Source organism: Rhea americana, unplaced genomic scaffold (assembly GCF_003343005.1).
Source record: "Rhea americana isolate MKP2758 unplaced genomic scaffold, rheAme1 scaffold_146, whole genome shotgun sequence".
NCBI classification, from domain to species: Eukaryota; Metazoa; Chordata; class Aves; order Rheiformes; family Rheidae; genus Rhea; species Rhea americana.
In genome coordinates, this window is record NW_028185550.1 from 344,126 (window position 1) to 367,061 (window position 22,936).

General features: G+C 34.1%; 1 protein-coding gene across 6 annotated transcripts in view; it reads right to left on the reverse strand.

The window, feature by feature from the left end:
- USP34 (ubiquitin specific peptidase 34) overlaps window positions 1-22,936 on the reverse strand; it is a 147,806-nt gene that overhangs the window by 46,556 nt on the left and 78,314 nt on the right. For 5 of the 6 annotated variants that reach the window (XM_085299153.1, XM_085299154.1, XM_085299155.1 and 2 more), the window contains 17 exons: window positions 22,667-22,826; window positions 22,104-22,230; window positions 21,851-21,998; window positions 17,809-17,909; window positions 16,311-16,520; window positions 15,540-15,665; window positions 14,632-14,754; window positions 14,429-14,512; window positions 14,023-14,109; window positions 11,908-12,108; window positions 10,416-10,498; window positions 9,260-9,300; window positions 8,158-8,282; window positions 7,055-7,207; window positions 5,903-6,007; window positions 4,712-4,767; window positions 4,490-4,610 (listed from right to left, as the gene is read on the reverse strand). In XM_085299153.1, coding sequence (XP_085155279.1) covers window positions 4,490-4,610; window positions 4,712-4,767; window positions 5,903-6,007; window positions 7,055-7,207; window positions 8,158-8,282; window positions 9,260-9,300; window positions 10,416-10,498; window positions 11,908-12,108; window positions 14,023-14,109; window positions 14,429-14,512; window positions 14,632-14,754; window positions 15,540-15,665; window positions 16,311-16,520; window positions 17,809-17,909; window positions 21,851-21,998; window positions 22,104-22,230; window positions 22,667-22,826 — 2,051 coding nt within the window. The remainder of the gene's footprint in view (window positions 1-4,489; window positions 4,611-4,711; window positions 4,768-5,902; window positions 6,008-7,054; window positions 7,208-8,157; window positions 8,283-9,259; window positions 9,301-10,415; window positions 10,499-11,907; window positions 12,109-14,022; window positions 14,110-14,428; window positions 14,513-14,631; window positions 14,755-15,539; window positions 15,666-16,310; window positions 16,521-17,808; window positions 17,910-21,850; window positions 21,999-22,103; window positions 22,231-22,666; window positions 22,827-22,936) is intronic. The other variant, XM_085299152.1, reaches the window with a different exon arrangement.

Sequence of the window (22,936 nt, forward strand, 5' to 3'; positions counted from 1 at the left end):
GAGAAAAATTAAATTCAGTCTGCCAGACATCTGCAACTTGAAAATGTATGGCTACAACTTTAGTACAAAGACTTTTTTTGATTAATGAAGATACACAACATGAAAAATCTACAATGGTATAATTTGTAGAAATAATCATTAATGTAGAAATGTAYCATGCATATTTTATCATAAAAAATACTAAGAAATCTACCAACCTCACAGATGGATATACACTTTCATTCTTCCTTTGTATATAAAAACACACGTATAATAAACATGTCCTTTTGTTATATGCGGTAAAAGTAAATTGTATAAACAATGAAAAACAGAATTTTGATGTGTAAAGACAGCACAAAATCCTGGTGCTACTGAAATCARTAAGAGAAGTTATTGGCCTTTAATAGGGGGTCTGGATTTCATGAATGATAATTTATTTTTATAAATTATTCATATTGATTTTTTTAATAACTTTAAGACTAGTTTCACTCAGTGAAAGCACATGACTTTAATGATGCTTCTAGTATGGTTTTTATGAATCAAGAATTATTCACAAAACAYGAACCTGTATTACGTACCATGTGTACTGCAAGTCTACTTTATATTGTTCACAGAATGAAGTTGATTGGGAAAGTTAAAATGTTATCACTTCAGTTTACCTGTTTGGAATACTGATCAGACTATAAGAGGAAAAAAGCATAGCTGTGCCAAGCCAGGTTGATTTGGATGACAAATACATATCATTAATTACATTTACCTTCACAGTTAAATACACTAAAAAACTGAGATGGCATATGCCCAAACTTCAATATCTTCTCTTAGTCAATTTAATCCAATAACATTAGAACAAAAATAAAATACTAAAAGGTCAGTAAGAATCCCAGGATTTAAAGATCTGTAAAAAGAAAGAAAAGAAAAGAAAAGAAAAAAAGTGGTCATGCCCATCCTGAACTCTACCACCTTTAAAGAAGTGTAGAATGGTGAAAGGCTTTCCTCCATCTTCCTCTAGCTCAGAGTAAACACTAYTAATTAGTCATGTAAGTGGTATTACAAATGACCATGAGAGAAGAAAATGTTACAGAATTTAGAAAGCAGTATTTCAGCAAATTCCCTCAGAAGTAGCAATCATAGGCATACTTTATGTCCAGGGCAGATGACATGACCTAAAATCTACAGTTAGTCACTTCAGTAAAATGGCTGCAATCTTAAAAGACTGTATTTAAACATTACATCATACTAAAAATTTATCATTTTAGTTCTCTAAATAATCAGACAACAAACCTGCTACCTCTGCAAAATTTTTGAGTATTTTTCCCCAAAGATATCTTCTTCAACTTTTTCTAGAGTAGAAGTCTCTCTCATTTTAAAGTAGTGTATGRGATACCAATACAGCTATTACACTTAATTCTACAATTTCTAGACTGTAACTTTAAAAAAAAATCCTGTTCCTGAATTTCCCTCTTTCAGTTAGTTATATTCAGTATAGCAGCCTTTTGAAGTTAAAAGGCCAGGCTCCTGCTCCAAAATCTTATTGAATTCTAAATATTTCCAAAGATGGCATCCTCTGCCACACATGGAAGTGMTATGGGAAAAATCACATAAAATGCCTTGTTCCACCATAGGAAAGGTCATATGTTTATGCCTGAACGCTATGGAAAAGTCTGCTCCTGACCAATATAGTTAAGCAAAGCTCTTGCAGACTCTTTTCATGCTTTAGAGATGTATTTTTTTCTCATTACATTTGAAATTCAGAAGAACAGGAATGCCTAGTTTCTTGAGAGTAAATCTTTCTTTCTTTACACTAGCAGGAAAATTTTCCAACTTTTAAATAACCTGAGAGACCAGAGAAGCCTGAAGGAGGTAAAAAGATAAATACACTGTCCTATCAGTCAATACCCATACTGTCAGGAGCTTAAGCAAAGCAGTAAAAAGAGTTTACAAGCTAAGAAATCCCCTCCCGCATGTACTTAAGTCCTTAAAAGAGGACTAGATTTTTTTACCCTAGAAACTGCAATAAACAGGTGGACTAAACATAAAAAAAAAAAAAAAAGTACAAAAGAATTCTGGAGAAAAATAACATCTGCTGAGTTGATCTGCTGAAGGGCATGGTTTGCCCTTACCAAAGAGTTATGCTGAAACATATCTTAGACATCTACTAGATTAGCTATCTAATGCACGCAGCAGCTGTCAAGCATCAGCTTCCCCTCTCGCGATATAACAAAGGTGTGCAGAACACCAGAGAAGGGCAAAACGTATGGATCTATCGAGCAGTATATATTAAATGCCAAACTCCCAGCCCATTCCCAACTCACAACTCCTTTCATCAAAACCTGTACACAAGCACTCCTGGGGCAGCAGCCTGGTTCCTTTCCCTTCTTAACCATATCYGCCAGGTGCAGCTGATTACAGCTCATCAGCAGACCAACTCCATCTGGTATGTGGAGTTATGGACTGTACTTTCAGCTGTGGCCTAATTTCCCAGTCTTTTTCAAACAGGTGTCCCAACACATCAGCCGTCTCAAAGTGCAGTCTTGCAAACCAGAAAAGAAGCAACTTYAGAGATCTGTTTCCATATTTTTCCAATTTATTCTCCTGTGTAATTTTGTATTTGAACCACCTGATTGTATTCAGACATGCTGGAGCAGGGAAGAAAAAAAAAAACCTCAAAGGCAGTTTTGTTCAGAGGATAAATACAAAAACCCAACCTTGTAAAAATACACCTTTTTATCATGCAAGTGGCCTTAAGATATACCTCCCTAGCAAAGGTGTGTTAACTAGTACAGGTTAAAAAGGTATTTCTGTCCACCTAGAGTAGACAGTRATTATTTGCTGTCACAAAACATGACCTTTAAAGTTGGACAATATGGGCCAAACTATCACTTTGCATAGTAYGAACAGGAATTTGTAGTGAAGAAAGGGCACACACCAAGCATTCCAAATTCTCTGTGCATGTCTAAACTACCTGCARTATTTTGCCAGCAGAGTGTATTTTCCAAGACATGTTTTCACCAACCTTTACTCAGACGGAGGCATGTGCCTTCACAATCCTGTCCTATTACACTGAACACAATGTGAAACTCCTCACTAGTGGTACATTAGTCCAGTGTAATAACTAACAGACAATGCATTTATTATAAAGTGCAGTCCAAATATCTTCTTTTTAATTGTACATAAAACTAAAAAATTAATATTAGATCAAGACTTAGCCTAAGACAATCCCTTGAATCCCTGCCTCTCAGTAAAGCCATGTTCTCTTTGAGAAGTCTATTGCTGCTACTGCTCTGYTCACATTCATCCATTCTTCAAATCGTATTTATTGCCTCCTTGCGATATATTTCACACATGCAACATATTTTGTTCAAGCTACATAAACGTGACCTTTGCACTGGTCTTCTATTCTAATTTCGACATCATCTTCCACAAYGCACCCTATAGCTTGAATTCTTGCTCTTATTTAATCTCCAACATCTCCATACTTAAAATACACTAATTYTGAGAGAATTACATAGCAGTAGTCTTTCAAAATACTGCTACTTAATGTTAGATAGTGCACAAATGAGGTAGACACTATTAAAACTTTTGAAGAGTAAAATTACCTTCAGAGCCATATTATGATGAGAGGCAGAGTAAACASACAGGACACATGCAAYRTAACTGCATATATGGGTTTATTTTYCTGGTGAAACCTCACTAAAGGTCCAATCACAAGCTCAGTACAGTCTAYAGAAAGAAGTGTCAGTTTAAGTCAGCTCTTAGACCAGGCCTTTTGTGCAAGTACCAATTTATACAAGGGCCTATCCAAAAATCACTTCCTTAGACAATAAAAAAAGCACTAAGAAACAGAGAATACCAGGTTGTGGAAGCAGGCTTTGTACAGTAGCATACAAAGAGAAATCTCAGTTACAGTCCAGCAAGTTGCCATGCAGCATGACCCTGACAAATACCTAAAGGCTAAAGGCAGACCAGAAATACAAGCCCAATTTTCCCTCATTCCCATACTACAACATGGCCTGACTACACAAAGCAGAAACTTTCAGGGAGCTTGGCTTTCCTACGTACTCTCCTCTCCCATCTAACCACAAGGACAGATGGATTGTAGTAATGTTTTTGTAACAGATGTCTGCTGCTGCACATGTGTAGGGCTTAAAAACTACTTTCAGATCACAGGTGTCCCAGGACATAGTCAAAAAGCAGCGGTTGTTAATGACTTCTAGTAAACTAGTTAATTGTGATCAATTCAGAAAACATTTAGAGATTATAAATGAAAATAAATCAAATTTCTAGGATGTAAGAGCTGCATCCTGAAGATAAATATACTTAGAAAGGGCAGGGGCTGTATGTACTGTTTTCTAATACAGGAATGAGATGTTTGTTTCTAACAATCATCCTAAGGATATGACATTCTCATACACTCAACGTTGTAGTCAAAATARAGGAAAAAAGGTGAAAGCAAGAAAGCACAGCAGAAGAAATATAAACAACCTTGATCCCTTCAGGGTCCTTTTCTTACCTGCCCTTCCCGAGAAAATTTAAAGGGTGGTTTGTGTTTAATAACACTTGTTGCAAGACGAAGAAGTCCTGTTAGTCCATCATCTTCTATATTACCATCCTGATGGTCAAGGATTTCTCTGCTAGATATTTATATATAAAAGAAATGTCAAAACTGTGTTTATCCCTGTAGCAATAAAATAAAATGCAAATCAGAAGGAAAATTACATTTAGCAAATCTTACCTCCGAATGCAGTCAGCAAGATGTCTTGCAAGTGCATCTAAATCAAGCAGTGTGGTCTGATCAAAAATGAAGAAAATTAAATATTCAAGAAAAATAAATATTTCATGAATTACAATGATAAGCCCAGTTTGAAACTATGGTTATGTTTTTTGATTTTTTTGATTTTTGCTAGTGCACACAGAAAACTAGGGAGAARTAGAATTCATTTTTCAAATACGCTCTTGCATCAATATTTTTTACGCATTTTTATAAATGTGGTAAAAATATTTGCTTTTTCATATCTATGCTGCACTGTTCAAACAAAGTAACACTTTTTCTGTCATTTCCAGACTCCACAAAATTAGTATCTCCACTAAACCAAAAGAAAATGGAACAATACTATTTTAAAATCAAATGGTTAAATGTTAGTTCTTACAAGTACAACATATTGTCATCAGAGGGCTGAAAAGTTCTGCTGGTATTCCTTGCTTGGGCAACATGAGGCAAACAGAATCGCAGCCTAGCTACGAGATTCAATTAATAACATGGACTTAGAAGGAAACTGAATGGCAGAAAGGAGGAGGAGAAGGTGCCAATTTTTTTTCCTCTATTGGGAACATCCAGAGTTAGAAGAGGATTAGATTTTCTCCACTCTGGAGAAACTAGGATTAAGGCTGTATCTTCTTTCCCTTCCCACACAGCACTGAGAATAAATTAAAGAGATTTACATAAAGCCTCTAGCAGAAGCAGTTGCAGAAGATGCCCCAAAAGGCAACTGTAACCATTTAGCGATGTTCCAAAGATTGTGAATAATTTTTCTGACTTGTGCTGACTGGCTGTTAACTGAAATTCTTTCTCTTCTCTTTCAGCTCTGCTTGAACACTTGCTTACCTCCTYCTTAGATCATACTGAAATTATTTCTCCTATCAGAAGTGAATCTCCCCTAAATAATTAGGGTATTCAGCATATTTGTAACTTTCATGTAATCCACCCTTTCCCATCTTCTTTACTGTACAGTCTCTGTAACAAAACGTTCCTTTGGCCAAGAGCTACTAAATACACCAGAGTGTACGAAGAGCTGGGAGAAGAGAGATCCAAGAGCAGATCATATCAGTTCACTATATATTAAGTAAAAATGTTTTGTATTGAAGTAAAAGTAGTCTGAATAATAAGAAAATGTACCTATTTAAATGAATGCAAATCAAAACCTACCTGACTTGCATCTTTCACATGTATGTTATCAATCAGTTTGCACAGCAGCCAAAAATATTCTTTACAACCTGGTCGTAACACTGGTTCTTCTTCATAATCCTCTATCTGTGGAAAGAAATTGCTTTTGTTCCAAAGTACACCAGGGAAGATAATTATACATTAAAAGAAAGTAGTAAACCCGCTTCACCAAAATATTATTTTCTACAGARCCCTACTTAAGATAAGCCAAGTACAAGAACAATATAATCTACGATGGTAACAGTGCATGTTATATACTATTTTTCTTCTGAAATAATTAGTAATTTTGCTGAAAGATTCTCAATCTGATCTACTGTAACATTAAAAAAAATCTAGAAGAGTATTGGCTCTGTCCTCCACACTGCAAATGGCAAAATTTTTATTATTAAATGAGAAACTTTGAGTGAACAGGAAACTTGACATTAGTTAGTACAATTCTAATTTTAAACATTTTTGAAAGCTAGTCAAATAGTGCAAATCTTCTGCCAAYTGTTTTAATTTAGATGTTGTTTATGTCAACATAGTTTAGAACTAAATTAGACCACTCTAGTCTCCAACTGACTTTAGGCAAAATCATCCAGGTTAGTTCAAAGCATCTCTATTAACATGTATACATCAACATTGAGAACTCCTCCCGAAGTAGGTTTGGCAACATTCACAGAATCTCTTCTGTTTAGTAGAGCCGTGAGGACAGTAATACTCAAACAGCAGCAATCAACTGGGAACAGTAACTTTCAGCCACAACAGAGAGCACTGAAGCACACATACAACTATGTATGTATTTATTTATAGACTTATCTACATTTAAAAGCATAGTCAAGGCATAAATTGAAAATAYATCTATTATTCCCTAACAGTGTGTTGCATGGACACTAAAATTCCTGAAGAATAGTGTTTCCTAAACATTATTCTACATTCTTTCAAGCATAGGTAAACTCTAAATTAGTGCAGTATCACAGCTTTAACTACTTCTGGGAAGTTTCTAGAAAAAAATAAACAAAAGGTCTTAATACCTGAGTGCTTCAGAAACAGTTAGACAGTATGTGCTATCAATTTTTTCCCTCTCTCATTCTACTGACAAAAGTAAGCTTAAACACACCTTTGCCAAAATATTGTAATCTGTTAAATTCTTACCCGGAGAGGTTTCAGAGCCTGAGCATCAGGTAGAAATTTTAATAACGTTGATGCAGCCAGCAGCAGAAAGGATCGATTAATCGAGTCTCCACCATCCAGACCAGAGAGAGACAATTTGTATAAACCATTACAAGACTCATGGCGAACGGCAGTCTTCATTAAAAACAAATAAATAAATGAAATGACTACACATATTACTTAGAAGACATTTTTTCTTTTAACTTTTCTTTCATATATATATATTTATACACACACACACACACACACACACACATATACACATAAAATTCAATTCCTCTCATAATACCAACTAAGTTATTAAGGCAGAGTGTGTCTTTCTAGAAACACATTGCAAATTATACACACTTAAATTAATTATAGAAAAATGCAAAAGATACACATTTAACAAAAAAAATGATTTGTATGTGCCTCTTGCCTCTTCTATGTATTTTCTACATTGACGTTTACAGCCACTTACTGAAATAGGAAATACTACATTACAGCAGGGCAGCACGTGGGCTTTTTCTGTGGTTAAGTAATAAAACACAATCATAACAATCACCCCATCATGTCCACATTGCACCTTCAAGCAATCACTAGTAAATAAGAAAACTTCCTGCTATGCATAATTATGCTATTTTCAAGTTTTTATTTCTTACATCAGAACAAATCACTTCAAACTAAGCAAAGATATTATTCATTAATGACAAATTTTAATACCAACTTTCACCTCATTTTGTGGTGAAAAGTATAGCTGGAAAGATATTACAATGGGGAAAGTATAGTAAGACTAATCCACGTTAGAGGTCATCACCTAGAAATTTCAATTWAAAAATCACCTTTAAATGGAAGCCAAGAATGAAGACTGGAGTCTATAACAGTAACTGGTTTGCAATCAGCCATAGATATGCCACCTTAGACTTTATTTTAACTATAGAATGACTATTTCTTAAATAGGATTCTAAGTAACYGAGTCAGAACTTGCCTAATTTTATCAGGAAACGTGTTTTGAATTTAATGGAAGAGCACTCTCTTGAAATCAAGAGTTAAATGTACCACATTATGCACTAACTAGTAATGTTATAACCTCGCCTTTAACATACCTCTGGAATAAGAAGAGTAAGTTTCTTTAGCCAGTCTTGCAAATGATCGCTGTCTGCCAGACTGGATTTCACCAATGAACAGCAGTGAGCCCAACTCACCAAGAGCCACATTGAATAATGAGTAACTAAGAAAAAAAATGAGATGAGAGCACATCACACTAACTCTGAAATAAAACAGCTTTTTTTTGATTGAAGAGTTGCAGAGTTTTGGCACATGCGGCATTCATTTGAGTCACACTAACTTACAAGACCAAATCCTTATTGGCACTTAAGATACTACCAAAGCTCAGTATTTTATCAGTTTGGTTAGTACTCACCGGCCATTTTATTACAGATCCCAAAGTATAACCAATGGGGGGCACAATAGCTTCCTTTCTCCTCTACTTAAAAAGTGAGCTAATGGGCTGCATCAGCTCTTAACATGGACTTCTCTGTGGACTAGCTATCATGCCTGTTCCTTTCTTCTTAACAGCCCAGGGTAAGACTCTAATAGGCAACCCATATAATTTCAGGAGAATTCAAGTTCATAGATAAAACTTCTGTAACATAAAATGAAGTGGAAAAACCTAGGGCAATGCCTAATTCTAGGAGAACCTACTATATTTATGGACACCTATGCTGTGCTTTTGACAACTATTCTGATATAGACCTAATCTGATACAGATTATTTAGCCCTTTTGTAGGAACCACCTGCAAGAAGGCTAGGCAGGGCAGTYCCAAGGATTTCTGGGGCCAGAATGATTGCTTTAAGCCAGAATGAAGGTGACTATTGGCAACTATATTATGATGTTAAACATGCTGCTCTTCAGAAGACAAGAATACAAGGATGCTTTTCCTACCAAAAACAGCTCTTCTGGAGATGAAAACACAGCTACAGCACAAAATTTCAATACATCTAAAACAGGTTCCAGAGGAGGAAAGCAAGGCAAGTCCTCTGGAGGTTCTCTGTGTATTCTCATCTAGACTACAACAGCCCTCATGCTACCTAGGAATGCATTTTTACAGAACTTTAATCGTGGAATAAATGAAACACATAACCTGGTATCTTTAATATGTTTTCATTAYTATTAATTCATAAAATGTAACCATATGCAGCACTAACCTTCGTGTCTTGATCTGTGATCAGACTGAGCTTTCAACACCCTGAGCAGGAAGAGGATAAAACCATTTGAACTTTATCACAAAACAGATTACCATTTAGAAATACAAGTACATACAAGTGACTGCAAATAACAGCACAGTTATTCTTAAATACCAAYGAAGAAATCTAAAATTTTACTCTTAAATGGGTTAATTTCTTGCAGTATTTAAAATCAGCAACAGTAAAAAAACTATTATATCTTCAATTCACCCTCTTATATTTCACTGACTGCAAGCTAACAATTTAAGAAAAAAAAAGACCATAACCCMCAACATCTTTATTTTAACCAAGAAAAGATGTAAAAATGGAACCAAGATAGATCCATAAATAAAGATGGCATTCTTYACAGTGAACTACACTTTGAACAATCTTTTAAATTATAAACATGTCATTTATTTATTTACTTACTTTTTCTCTAATAAACTGTAGTAAAGGCTCTATGAACATGAAAACATACTGTACATACTTAAAATTGTTACTGTAATTATGTTTGAGGTTAAAGCTAGGCATGTGTGTAGATCTGGCTGGAAATGCTCTGAGCATATTTACCAATCTTTTAAAAATAYGGTAAAACACACTATCCATTACTTTGAATCAAGTAATTCCACATCAAAYGTAACAAAAAACCATGACCTCCTCAGCGCCAGTCAAATGGCAAAAGGACAAAAAAAAATCACTAATACACAGTTTCTGAAGGTAAAATTTTGCCTTCAATACATGCATATCCACTAAAACAGTATGTGGAATATCAGAAGTAACAAGCTAATGTTATTTTGTTGTGAATCATAAATCCAAACAGGTACATCAATAAGCTTTTGCTTATAAGCATATTTACTTTCATGATTTCACATACTCTTTTTATTCATTTCTGAAAATTTGTTTAGTTCAGTGATTTTTCTATCGCTGATGACCTCTGGGAGTTTCCTCCATTACTTATAGTTTAGGTTACTACAAAAAAAGGTGACTAAGAAGAGCAAGTTTCATGCCTACAGACTTAAATTTCTGATATGAGTGTTAATGGCAATTAAAAAGAAAGAGCTATTCACGTTTTTTAAAACAGTCAAGAAAAATGTGCACACTTTATAAGCTTTATTATGAGAATAGAAAGATACTGTACCTAGGTGCCAAGTTGTCATATGTATAAGCAACTGACATAAGTCGCTGAATCAAACTGGTTCCCTGGACAAGTACAAGAAACACCTTTAAAAATTGAAGTCAAAAGAAAAAAAMCAGTTAATATAACAACAAGCTTTTTGATCCGTTTTTAAATTATTCATAATGTATGAATCTAAAACAAACCCACCTGTGTAGAGGGAGGAGGAGCAAAAGAGAAATGATACCAACTCCATAGCTAAAAGTTATATTCTGATTTTTATAAAAGTATGTCTAAAATCCTGTGGTTTATTGAGGAAGTTTAGCTGCTAAAATTTTATTCTACTACTATTTGAGAGACAATATAACTGAAAAGAAAAAGCAATGATCTGGTCAATCCTTTCACTGAAAGAAAATTGTTTTTAAAGAATAAACTGTTAACTTTCTTTTAAATATTACAGGTGTGAGGGAAGAAGGCTAAGGGTGAGGTTGTGCATGTAAATTATCTGGTTTCTTTGTGATCAGCATGTTTTATTGACTATTATATTCATTTGAATTATTAATCTTTACAGAACCTCTGACAGGCTACACAGAATTCACAAAATTAAAGTCCAACTGAAGTCTTTTAGAATATTTATCTAGCAAATCCAATGCAATCAAAAATACATGTCAATTACTATTAAAAATCTAAACTCAATTATTACTGGCAGAAACAGCATTAATTACTGTTGCCCTTTTAAAAAACTTAATATACTAATATAAGTGTTAGTATTTGATCATTTACGTAATTCAAAACCGCTTTTGAAATTTAGGAATCTATTTTGTCCAATATAGAATACGTATAGAAGAGTTAGGGTCTTGCCATGCAAATAAGTTTTTAAGAATGACAAATGGGAAGTTTAGCTTTAGCTCACCTTTCTGGTGATCCCAACTGTTACTGTGCCCAACCAACCTATTTTCAGTGAACTATCTCTAGTCATCTAGCCAAAATCAAAAGACTATGGATTAAATATCAAGCTTGCTCTACATCAAGAAATTAGCATGCAAAAATCTGGGAGAAAAGTTTACAGGTCTAGGTAAGTGTACCATACACTCACTCAGATATTCTTAGTAAATTACTTCATACTTAGTATACACTAAGGGAATCTAAGAAGGATTTGGTGAGGATGGTTACAGAACKTGATGACTGACTACCATAAAAGCAGGAGTAATTAATTTGAAACACAAAATGTAAGAAATAGGGATAAAGCCCTGTCATTCTGAAATTCCCGTTTCATGTTCTCAAATTCCCATTCACACTGCTTCCTTGGACAACTCATCAAAAAATCCTTCTTGTTCARGCTTCTAAATCTGGTAGGTTTAAAGCAATTAAAATTGGATAACTCTTTGGAGAATAGCTTCCAGGATTTATATTAATAATCTTTTCACTATGTTATTTATTTTATTACCAATTAAASGCATCACATAACAAATGAGACTTACTTTTTTTGGTGAACTTTCTAAAATTTCTCTCTTACCTCTGTTAAACGAGGTATATGAAGGCCCTTTGCATGGTCACTCGCAGTCTTCCTTGATTTGCCTGGCCAAGTTCTTTTTCTATGACTCTCTGCTACACCAGACCAGGCAAASACATCATGATAAGCTAAATCCAGATCTGAAGGATCAACTGCAAACTGGCATATCAGCTTCAGCAAGCAAGCAAGACAATCTAGCTGCCACTGTGAATAAGAAAATGCAATTTTCCTTTTTTCAGATACTTATTTTAGAAAATTATTCTTTGCCTATTATGGAATTTGAAATAAAAAGCTYAAGTAAACTCTAAACATCTAAAACTCTTAAGTGGGAAGCCCTAACAAAAACAGACRCTAGAGARGAAGAGTATTAAAAARAAAAAAAGTTACTTRAGGATATTTTCATGATCTAGACCTAYTAACAGGTGCATTCCAGGTATGATGTGCATGAAATAATACAGAGGAAGTAATGTAAGAGATTAAGTCCTACAGTTAATAGCTTTCCACGCACTGTATTCAAATATATCACAGGCCAATGTGTACAGTAYACAGAAGTGCTTTTAATTTGAATACATTTAACCATGTAGAGTCAAGTAGATACTACTTCAAAAAYAGTATCTGGAATTGTAACACCTCATCACATCTGTAATATCTACACGTGTGTAACATCGCACCGGAGATGAAAACCATTGATTCRTTTATTAACTTCAGAGATCTGTTTTCATGGCTCTCAGCCCTGCAGCTATACCCAAACATAGCATGCAGTTAGCTCCATCCGCAGAAGATGTCTATGAGAGTAAAATTAACAACAATATATGGCTGTGTCACAGCAAAACATGGAGATCAGCTGCTTACCACCTATACACGTAAGTCTGCAAGATTCTGCACAAGTTCAGGACRCTGTACTAACACATCTAGTTGCGGAGCCAGTCTTTTCACTATTTCCACTGTCCTATGCATGTTTGCCAGACAGATTAGTAAAAGTAATCATACCATCCTTTGCTTATATACTGAACAAAAAGAAGGCCAATTTGTTTCTAATACTTAAATAGTTTTAGAACAAATACTTTAAAAATCAGTTTAAAACTATCAACCTTTTAATAAAAAAGTAAAATTATTTTCTTTTTAGCATGAGAGATACTTTGTCACCAATTTTATATGTATGTGTACGATTGTTTCTTTACTTATTTTTACATATACACGACTCAGACCTTGGAGTATTTCAATTCTTATTTATCAAATGCCTAAGAATTGAAAATATAAAAGAGGAAAATTTTATCTAATAAAAATATGAATTTATCTCAGACTAGTAATAGCACATTGATGAAAAAAATAAATTGCATGAGAACAATTAATACTAATGTTCATTATTAGGAAATGCTTTTATTAACCTAAGGCTACAATGCTAGCAGTTTGTCTCAAGGCTAACAAGTGGAAGCATTCCAAGGAAAGACGTTTCTCGGCCTTCAGAGAGGAAGGTAATTAACAGATTATTGCTTTTAAAATAGACTATAATAAAAGCTTCCAAATCAGCAACCTTCCCTAAAACAAACAAACAAAAAAGCAAAAATAAAGTATGCTCTTTCTATTTAGAAAATTTTGATTTTTTTTAAACTTGATATGCATGTATGATCAACGTTGTTGAAAATATTCCTAAAAATGGAACCCAGACTTTTTCTCTAAGAAGTGCTCAAGGTGTACTTTATTTCATTCTGCAAATAAAGAGCTTTTAACACTAGAGTAAAAAGAGAAGCAAAAAATACCAAGAAAAAAAAYAGATTGGCTTTAAAATATGACAAGTCTGAAGTATAAAGAATTTCTAAAAGAATCAGTTCTTCCAGGAAATCCAAATTTTCATTTCCTTTTGTCTTGTGTAGATTCTGTGGTTACTGGCATTACATTCTGTAGCACTTCTGTATGGATGAATGACAAGAGYATTTAAATAAAAAAAACACAGTTCAAAGTTAGCTGATCAGTTGTGCCTTTTGAAGTTTATTTTATGCACATTGATACTTTCCACTTACTACAGAAAAGTAAATAAAACAAAGGCTGATAGCAATGGTAGTCTTTATAAATGACAGCTATGTTATTCTGGAAAAAAAAGGGTGAACAATCACTTACCACAGTCCATGATTCCTGTTCTTTAGGTTCTAAGATTCCAGAAACAAAAATTTCTAGTAACTGTTGAAGCCCTCCAGCAGCCACAAACTGTAAGTATATTATGGAATCAATGTGAGAAAAAAAGCAGATATATAAATATCACTAATCTTTGACATCAATCTAAACTTTATAAAAAATCTGATAAACTATGCAGCTGTCTTTTTTTATGAAGGAAAAAAGAAATACTTGCAATCAAGTAAGACAAATTTACARGCCCAATATCACAGAAAACCTATGAAAACTTACTTCACAATGTTACACCTACATTTGAGATCAAAAACTYTTATATATATGATTTTTAAATTGATTTTCATTTTATACTATTATTAAAAAATACATATTACAGAATTCTATAGAAATATCAAACCTTGCAGCTCCATGTGTTTTTACTGTTTTCTATTTGATCTTCACTTGAATCATCTGAATCTGGGTAAAGATCACTATAGCTTCCCTGAAGATAGACAAGAATAAATAATCATAAAAACTGAAAAACTAAAATACAATAAAACAATTCATCAATATGTATTTTGATTCAGAGAGAAAAATATGCTGTGCAATAAACCCTCTTACCGTAGATTCACGCCTTATTCTTCTATTGGGCTTTCCCAGAGCTTCAATAATTTCAAGTGCATATAAAAGTTTATGTGCACTTTTTATTCGCAGGAGATCCTTCCAACTAAAGCCATCATTACCCTTAAAAAAATACAGAAGACAAAGAACAATTAAATAATTACACCTAACGTTGACCTATCTTAGAGAAGCAATTGGAGGGTTTTTAAAGGGACATGGACAAATTATTTGCTTTTAGTTTCATCTATTATTTGAAATTACACAATTTCAAGCATATTTCTATTCATGAATAACAATCTGAATAACGTGAAAACTGCAGTGAAATTTCAATAAACCTCCAACATTATTAAAACTTAAAGTGTACACAATTTTGAAGTAGAGGAAGGCAAATAAACTCTGAATTATAATTTCCACCTAAATTTTGATGTGTGTATCTATAAAGAACCATAATATGTAATTTCAAGAACTTAAAACATGCATACTTTTTCTCAGTTGGGCAGGGAAGTCACTAGCTAAATGCCATGATTTGAATTCGCAGAAAAAAATAAACATATGAAATGTATTACTACCACAACAGTTACAATATTAAAGCAAAGCTGTAAGTTTGAAATGTTGTAAAGACACTAAACTACAGGTGAAGAAACTGGTGTTGCAATTGAAACAAAAAGACCGGTAACTAGCATTTGCTAATTGTTTCATTCATTAAATTCTTTTTTTAAACAAATCATAATAGCAAACATTGGAAACTCAATTGACATCTTGAACAAAAAATCCCCAGTCCCATCCCCTCACGTTTCTCTGTGTGCTTAACATACTTACTAATTAACATTCCTCTTTAGGGAAAATTCAACACTAAAACATCCAAGCATAATAAGCATAAACATTTAAAATAAACATTCTTTGTTTACCTGCTCATCCGAAATACTTTGGAATGCCTGTAACATATTAGGGCACGTTGGTAGAAGCATTAACAGTTCCCAGACTCGTCTGGATAAGTTTTCTGCATGGAGGTGGAGTTCTTCACATCTTGCACTCTGACAAACCATAAAACAAATACTCTTACTAAAGATGTATTTTGTGAAAAAAATCTGACTAAGATTTCAGAGACCAAAAATATATTTGTTTTTAATTAACAAGCTATTTGTTTCCTCTTCATTGTAAAAACAAAAATAGAACATGATGGCTGAAGTCTTGTTGAACACGCGAGAAACTAAGTTATGTCATCTTCATAGTATATCATTCATAGTATATCACATATATGGAAATATTTGAATGTAAATAAAACTTAAAAAGACTCTCCTAGTTCAAATATACTAGTGGTTATTTAACTTCATACAACCTAGTGATACCATATAAGCAATAAATCGYAAGTTTTTACAATAACACCTTTGCAAACAATTCTTTAAGCCAATTCCCACAATTAATCACCATATCTATTTAAACATTCATTGTAGGGAATTACTTTTTGGAGCACCTAGAATATTCGGGACATTATAAGTGACATCAGAGCAATATAATTATGAAAAGCTGCAAATTATAATGATACCATATGTAAAATTAAATACACATATATATCTGACATTTGGATATGGAACAAAAGAAATAGGCAAGATAGGAAAAACAGATCCAATTAAATTAGATTGCTATGTAATTATTCTAATAAAATTACTTTAAATTACCTCACTGTCTTCCATAACCACTTCTCCAGAAGGAGGCTTAAAAGAGGCAAGCATCTCTAACAAATCAAAAAGGGTTGTAAGATGAGGTTCTTGCAAAAGTAAAAGCATTGGAATGTTGTCCTTTTGAGGAGGAGGTAGGCAGGATGCTGGAAGCTGAACACCTTCACCTTTGCGTTCTCTCCTTGGTGCACCCAGTGACACAAACACCATCTAGAAAAAGAGAGGAACAACAGGAAGGAGAGAGAGAATTTTAATAAACCATATTCTGAAATCACAGATATGTTTTCAACAGGAATAGAATTAAGAACTTAAAGTTACATAAGTATCTTTGTTGTCAAACCTTTACTGAGCAGCATTTCAAGTGACTGTCATAATCTGAGGTCRGTTCTGCTTTTACCTAAGGCAGTTATGGTGTGGTTGCACAAATAGCAGTGTGGTTGGAGAAAGCAGGGATTTGTTATATTGGCTTAACCACTTTGTGGAAAACAATTCTCAGAAGAACTGTTCCTGATGACTAGTTATCACCTCCATCACATTCAGCCATTCAAACTGACGGCTTCCTCCAGTTCTACAAGCTTAAGAATTCATCTGATTGTTCCACAGCTTAATTCTACAGAATGATCAATGTTAACAAGAAAAAAATCCTTTAAAATTTTTTTTCTTTTGAATTAAGCCATTTTATGTAGCAAAATGGGCTAATTAACAATCAAACACTTAGTCCARGAGAACTTCTGATACGGAACAGTAACAGTTAAGACAGACTCCTAACTGCTACAAACCAACCAGCAACGGCAGGAGTAAGTATACTGGCCCACAATAATCCTTCTTAAAGTGTGTTAGTAGATCTTTGAATGGTATGAATTTAGTTTTCCTTTAGATGAAGGAYCGGTATGTGCTGATCACCTGGAAAGTTCTGTCATAGTCCCACTTGTCTAAGAGAGCCATAATATCATTCACACTTATACAAAATCAAACTAGGCTTTTCCAGACTGCAAACTTCAGTAAACCTGTGAGTATATGACTCTCYGAGGGACTCTGAATTGAGACAAAAAATTACAAATAAGCATTATAAAATGCTTCAGATTTAAGCAATGAAAGGAGAGAGCAAATCACTGATACTATGGAGTCAAGATGTGTCCAATAATTTAGACAAAATCTGAAACAGAAAAAGTGTTTTTTTTTTTTCCACTGGTCCCACATTTTCCTTGATGAACATAAAAAATTGAAAATTTTCATTTGGTCCTTGAGTTTTCAAATCTGCTAATGTAACAAGGATTAGGCTTTTAAAATTATTAACTATTTTCAAGACTGACAACAGTAGCAAGGACTAAAAGTATTTCTCTGAGCTTAGAGGTAGATGCTGGATAGCGTGAAACAATTAGTTCCAGAAAACTATAGGATGTCCCCAGCAAAAAACGTACCTTCCACCATGACCTACAGTTGCACAAGACAAAAGCAACATACCAAGTGGTGGCTGTTATCTATATACTGATAATACCTGCATATCCTTAAAACCCAGCTCATGAAGAGTTTTTTCATCATAATCAGTTGTCAGTTCATGCCCAGATGAAATCATTCTCACCGGTCCCATGAGGCCACCTAGCATAAGAACATATTTCAGTACATTTCTGGAATCATAGTTTCATTTTCTAATGAAAGTCTCATGACTTATTTTAGAAAGTATTACYTTCAGCAGCAATTCAAATCAGGCAAAGATTTAAGGCAATTTACTTATGGAAACTGGCTATTAAATTAAACTAAATTTCCTTGCATGCCTTTGGACATACCCTTTTAAATAACAGCTCACCCAATCTTGTAGGGAAAAGTGTCCACAATACAGATTAAAACATGCTTTTCATATTTTGTAGTAAGAGTTATACTATGTCAGAGGAGAATGCTGAGAAATGATCGGGTTCATCAGCAAAATCCCTTTGTATCACACAACTGTGGTAAAATCAGCACCCGCTGCTCTTACTCGGCCCTGGTCCTTCATACCAGTGAAAAGCAACCCATCTCTGCCACTGTGCTTTCAGCACTGTGTTTTCAGTGTGGTTTCTTTAGAAAAGCCTGTTTCTTGAACCTCCTGCAGGACTCTTGGGAAGAACTGGGAGTTCTGTAAGCTGCAAATGCTTCAAAACATTGTATTACTCGCCGATAGGAACACAGCAATCAAAGAAAAGCGTTAAAAGCAAAAAGACTACGTATATGAATGTATTCCTTCAGTGTCATAAAGACGTGCACGTGCCCTGTGTCGCGCATGCACAGTAAGCCTGCTGCTTCTGGTAACTCTGGAAAGCATGTCACCTGCAGCCTGAAGCCACACAGTCACTGCCGATGTGTGCACACGGCAAATCCAGGTGATGCTTCCCAAAGCCAGCAGAGATTCACCCACGTGCTGACGCTTCTGAACTAAAACAATCCAACCAGATGTATACACAGCAGCTCTGACAGGACTGCCAGGAAAACAGAGATGTCAGACAAACATACATGACTCTYGTATCCTGCCCTAATAAAATTTCTGAGATGTTCTTGAGAAAAACTGGATATACAGCAGCCCCTCAAAGACTTTTCTCAATTAACAATACAACTATGAAGATTTTATTTGGAGTTGGGAATAATATCACATATCTATCACTCTTCTCTTCTCCAGCTGACTGCTTTGAAACATATCAGTGCAGTGAAGCAAAATATTTTCAAACAATTGAAGGCAGGGAAACATATTATCCATAAAATAATACAGAAATCTCCTATCTTCTGTACTTCAGCAAACAAGTAACAGATTTTAGAAGAATACAAGAAATACCTCCAATGAGAAGCAAAAGCAATCTCACATTTCTCAGAGCACTGAAGATTTCAAACGTACAAGAGATGTTTACAAAGGTATTGTCACCTCAAAACTAAAAGATGTGGTAAGTGTCTACTAACAAAAAAAAAAGTAAGATTTATGGTTTTGGAAGAGAGCTAAAAAGAACATTTAATAAATGTGGATGCCTCTGCTACTTAGAGATATACTCCTAAAGTTTTGGCTAGTGGGCATTCTTGGGTACCCTGCTGACAGAAGTGTGATGGCAAAACCATCAGAAATTAACCTGTAATTAACAAATGCTTTAAGGTTGCTTAGACAGTCTCAAGAACCTGTGGCTTTCTTCTCTGCCGTAACAGTCACCTCACTTTTATAACATCTTGCTTAACATTAATTTTCAGCGTCTGCATCTTCTTCAAGTTTGCTTTTAAAGCAAAGGAAGTTAGATGCGACTGACATCAGTTAAGACACAACCCTTGTTCATGAATCCCAGCAGCAGAAAAATAATTTCTGTCCTTAGCCCTACTAGGAACACAGCAAAGTAACATTTTGTACAAAGAAGCTGGAAAGGAATAACCACCATACAGTGGTGAAAATGCAGGTCAACGGGAGTAACAAACGAGGCAAATAACATAAGAAAGTGCTATTTAACAAGAGATGAAATAAATATAAAGAAAGGAAGTAAAAAAATATTTATAAGTCTAGAATTCTAAGAACTAAAAGTTGATAAAAATATCCTGTTTTTCCATCTATTCTTTGAAAATGAAATCCCATCAGAGAAAATAACTGAAAACTAAGAACAAGAAGATAAGGAAAAGGTGACAGAAACACTCTGACATCATGAGCAGAAAGTTTTAATTTTTATATAAAATCTATTCAAATTTCTAGCTCAATTAATAACATACTAGCTATGTAAAGTTTCAGGAATAAGTTTTTGTAGCAGATTTGCTAATACTGGTATATTAAAATGGACATAGAAAAATGTCAGAGACCTAAATGTGCAGTATGTACCTTGCAGCAGAAGCCTCCTGTGATGCAGAATGACCTATGTTTTTTTAATCTGAGCAGTCAATACACAGAACTACAATTCAAAGATCTTCATGTGCCAAAAAATGCTACTAAAGTTCATGCATTTTTTCATCTACACAGAAGATTCCCCAAGATAGGTTACAGCTGAGTAAAATYGCAGATTTTAACCTTATGTCTCACTTTCAATCCTATCTTCTCAAATTAGCAGCTGAAAAGTGAAATTCATGTGATGAGATTATTTGAAATACACATAGCATGCACAGAACAGTGCAAAGACAGTTCTTTAGGAGTTTGGCTAACAGAGTTTTATCCAGTAACAGGATTTTATGTATCTAGCAGCTAACACCAGTACCAGTTCAAGATGAAGCACTTAGAAACATTAATATAGATTTTAAACTTAGGAAAGGACACTGTGTTTATAATTCAGTATTTACAAATGTTATGGTTTCCGATTTCCTTATGTTATGCTAATAATCAGTGTAATAAACATACAAAAATTAAAGTAACACCCATGAAACGTTACATGTTCAACATTATGGGTATCAGCACAACAGCTCTGCAAAAGAACCATTGAATGTATATAGCATCACTGAATTGCAGCAGCTGTAGGTCTACAGTTGAATTGTCTGATTTGTATATTTTCTTCTATAGTTTTGAACTCTCTTATTCCCACATTTCTTAAGYCTCAGTTGAAACAAAAATAAAAATTTCTGCTATGTGGCCAAATCTGTGGGAAAATAAGATAAGTTTCTTTACTAAGACAGCTTCTGAAGAGCAGCTGGAAAAAGGACTTCACAGAAAAGCTGAATAACTGAGATATCTAAGATTCAAAGCCTGATTCACTGATAAGGTGTCTCATAAAAATATTCCTTTTTTAAAGTAGTTCACCAATGAAGACAAGAAAGCAATTATTAAAGATTAATGATTCCACATTTATTAATGGTCAGCACAGTTAGAAAAAGATGTTCATGGACAGAAATTGTTCAAATAATATGCCCCTATATACTAACTCTTGCTCACAATAGGGAAGAAAGAAAACAAGGCCACACTAAGGAGAAAATAATTCAGAAAACAAGATCATTGTGAACAGCCATAGCTGGTAAGGAATAAAATCTAAAAGAATTAGGAGGTAAGAATCCTATAATAGACAGCATTAATAGGATTCAGAAAACATCCTTCTCCTAAAGGATAAAGCACACATTTCCATTCACTCAAAAATGTTTAAAGAAAGGGAATAATAGGAAGCATTTGCATCACACTATAGGTAGGCAATGATCATCTAAGGAACAAGGTGATTTTCCAAATTAAGAAAATCAAAATAGGATGAATGATCATAAAGAGCAGTTGCAAGAGTAAGGAAAATATTATACCTGACTGGAACAGATACATTCAAGGTATTAATTAGTTCCTTGTACAGAGCCAGAAATGCAAACATTTGACAAAATACAAAACAAGATTCTATGTAATAGAACCTACGAATTAAACAACATTATTAAAACAATAATGAAAGGGAAAATAACTTGGGGGGGGGAAGACTAGCAGTTACAAGAAATAAAAACACTAGCTGAATTAAAAGGAGCTTTGCTAGATACGTTTTCTCTGTAATTTAAAATAAACGACAACACTTAAAAAAAACAACACAGTTCATTAAAAGTGGGCATACGACCTCAGCAGAGCACAAAATATAGGTATGAGTACTACAGCTTACCGGGGAAGTCTCCTTTGCGGCTGCTTTGGCCAAACTCCTGAAGCTGTGCTTGTTGATTTATCTGTTCCTTCTGCAAATTTTCGTACCAATGGGTAACTTCTGCCCGTAGATCAGCCACTTGATCACTAGGATACATTTCAATAGTCATCTGAAATAAAATGGATGTTTTATTTTTCAAAATGCACGATGGCATTACTGACATTTAATAATCTAGTAAGCAAATCTATCTAGAAACACAAGTGCTTTTAACTACCTTGTCAGGAAGTCCAGCTGGCTGACATACAATTCTTAGCGGCAATGACTGTTTGTCACTCAGTGCCTTTAAGTGGCTGCTGATACCAGTGCCTTCAATCTGCCACTGTCTCAGATGATATGCAAACCTTAAAGATCAGGCAAAAATGTTGACAAGCTGTTTTTATCAAAACTTACTTAACCAAACATTTGATAAACAGTGAGATAACAGACAAAACTTGCACCTTTATTCTCTTGTTTTCCAAGGTGAAAGGAAATGATTAATACACCATATTTCAAATAAGAATAAAATAGCTTTGACAAAATGTGAAAAAATTATTTCTTTGGTAAGGGCAGAGGCGACTCGAACCATATTTATCTTTCTTTTTATAAACACAAGAGCCAACTCTTAACTATTTAAACTTCATATATTACCTTTCAGAATTATCCATTATTGTCCTTACTTTACATAAAGAAAACCAAGGAAACTATTATTCAAATTATTAGTTTCATCATTCATTCATCATCATGTTAAGAAGAATGTAAATAAATTCTGTATCCAAATATATCACTAGAGCTATTTACCTTCTCCTAAAAGCTTCCAGGTGTGTCTTCAGCATTAAGAGTCCTCTTTCAATAATTGTGAGACTTGAGTGAGAGTCTTGCTCAAGATTACTAGAAGCTATCATCAGACTCTCCATACACTTGCTAATAAATTCCTGTTCTTTTTCAAGACCACTTTTACCTGCAATATCAACATTAAAATAAATCAAGTCCAAACTTGATGCTATGCCTTTTAATACTAAGGGTAAAAAGCAGATAAATTTAGATAATCTTTAAAACATTTTAAACGCA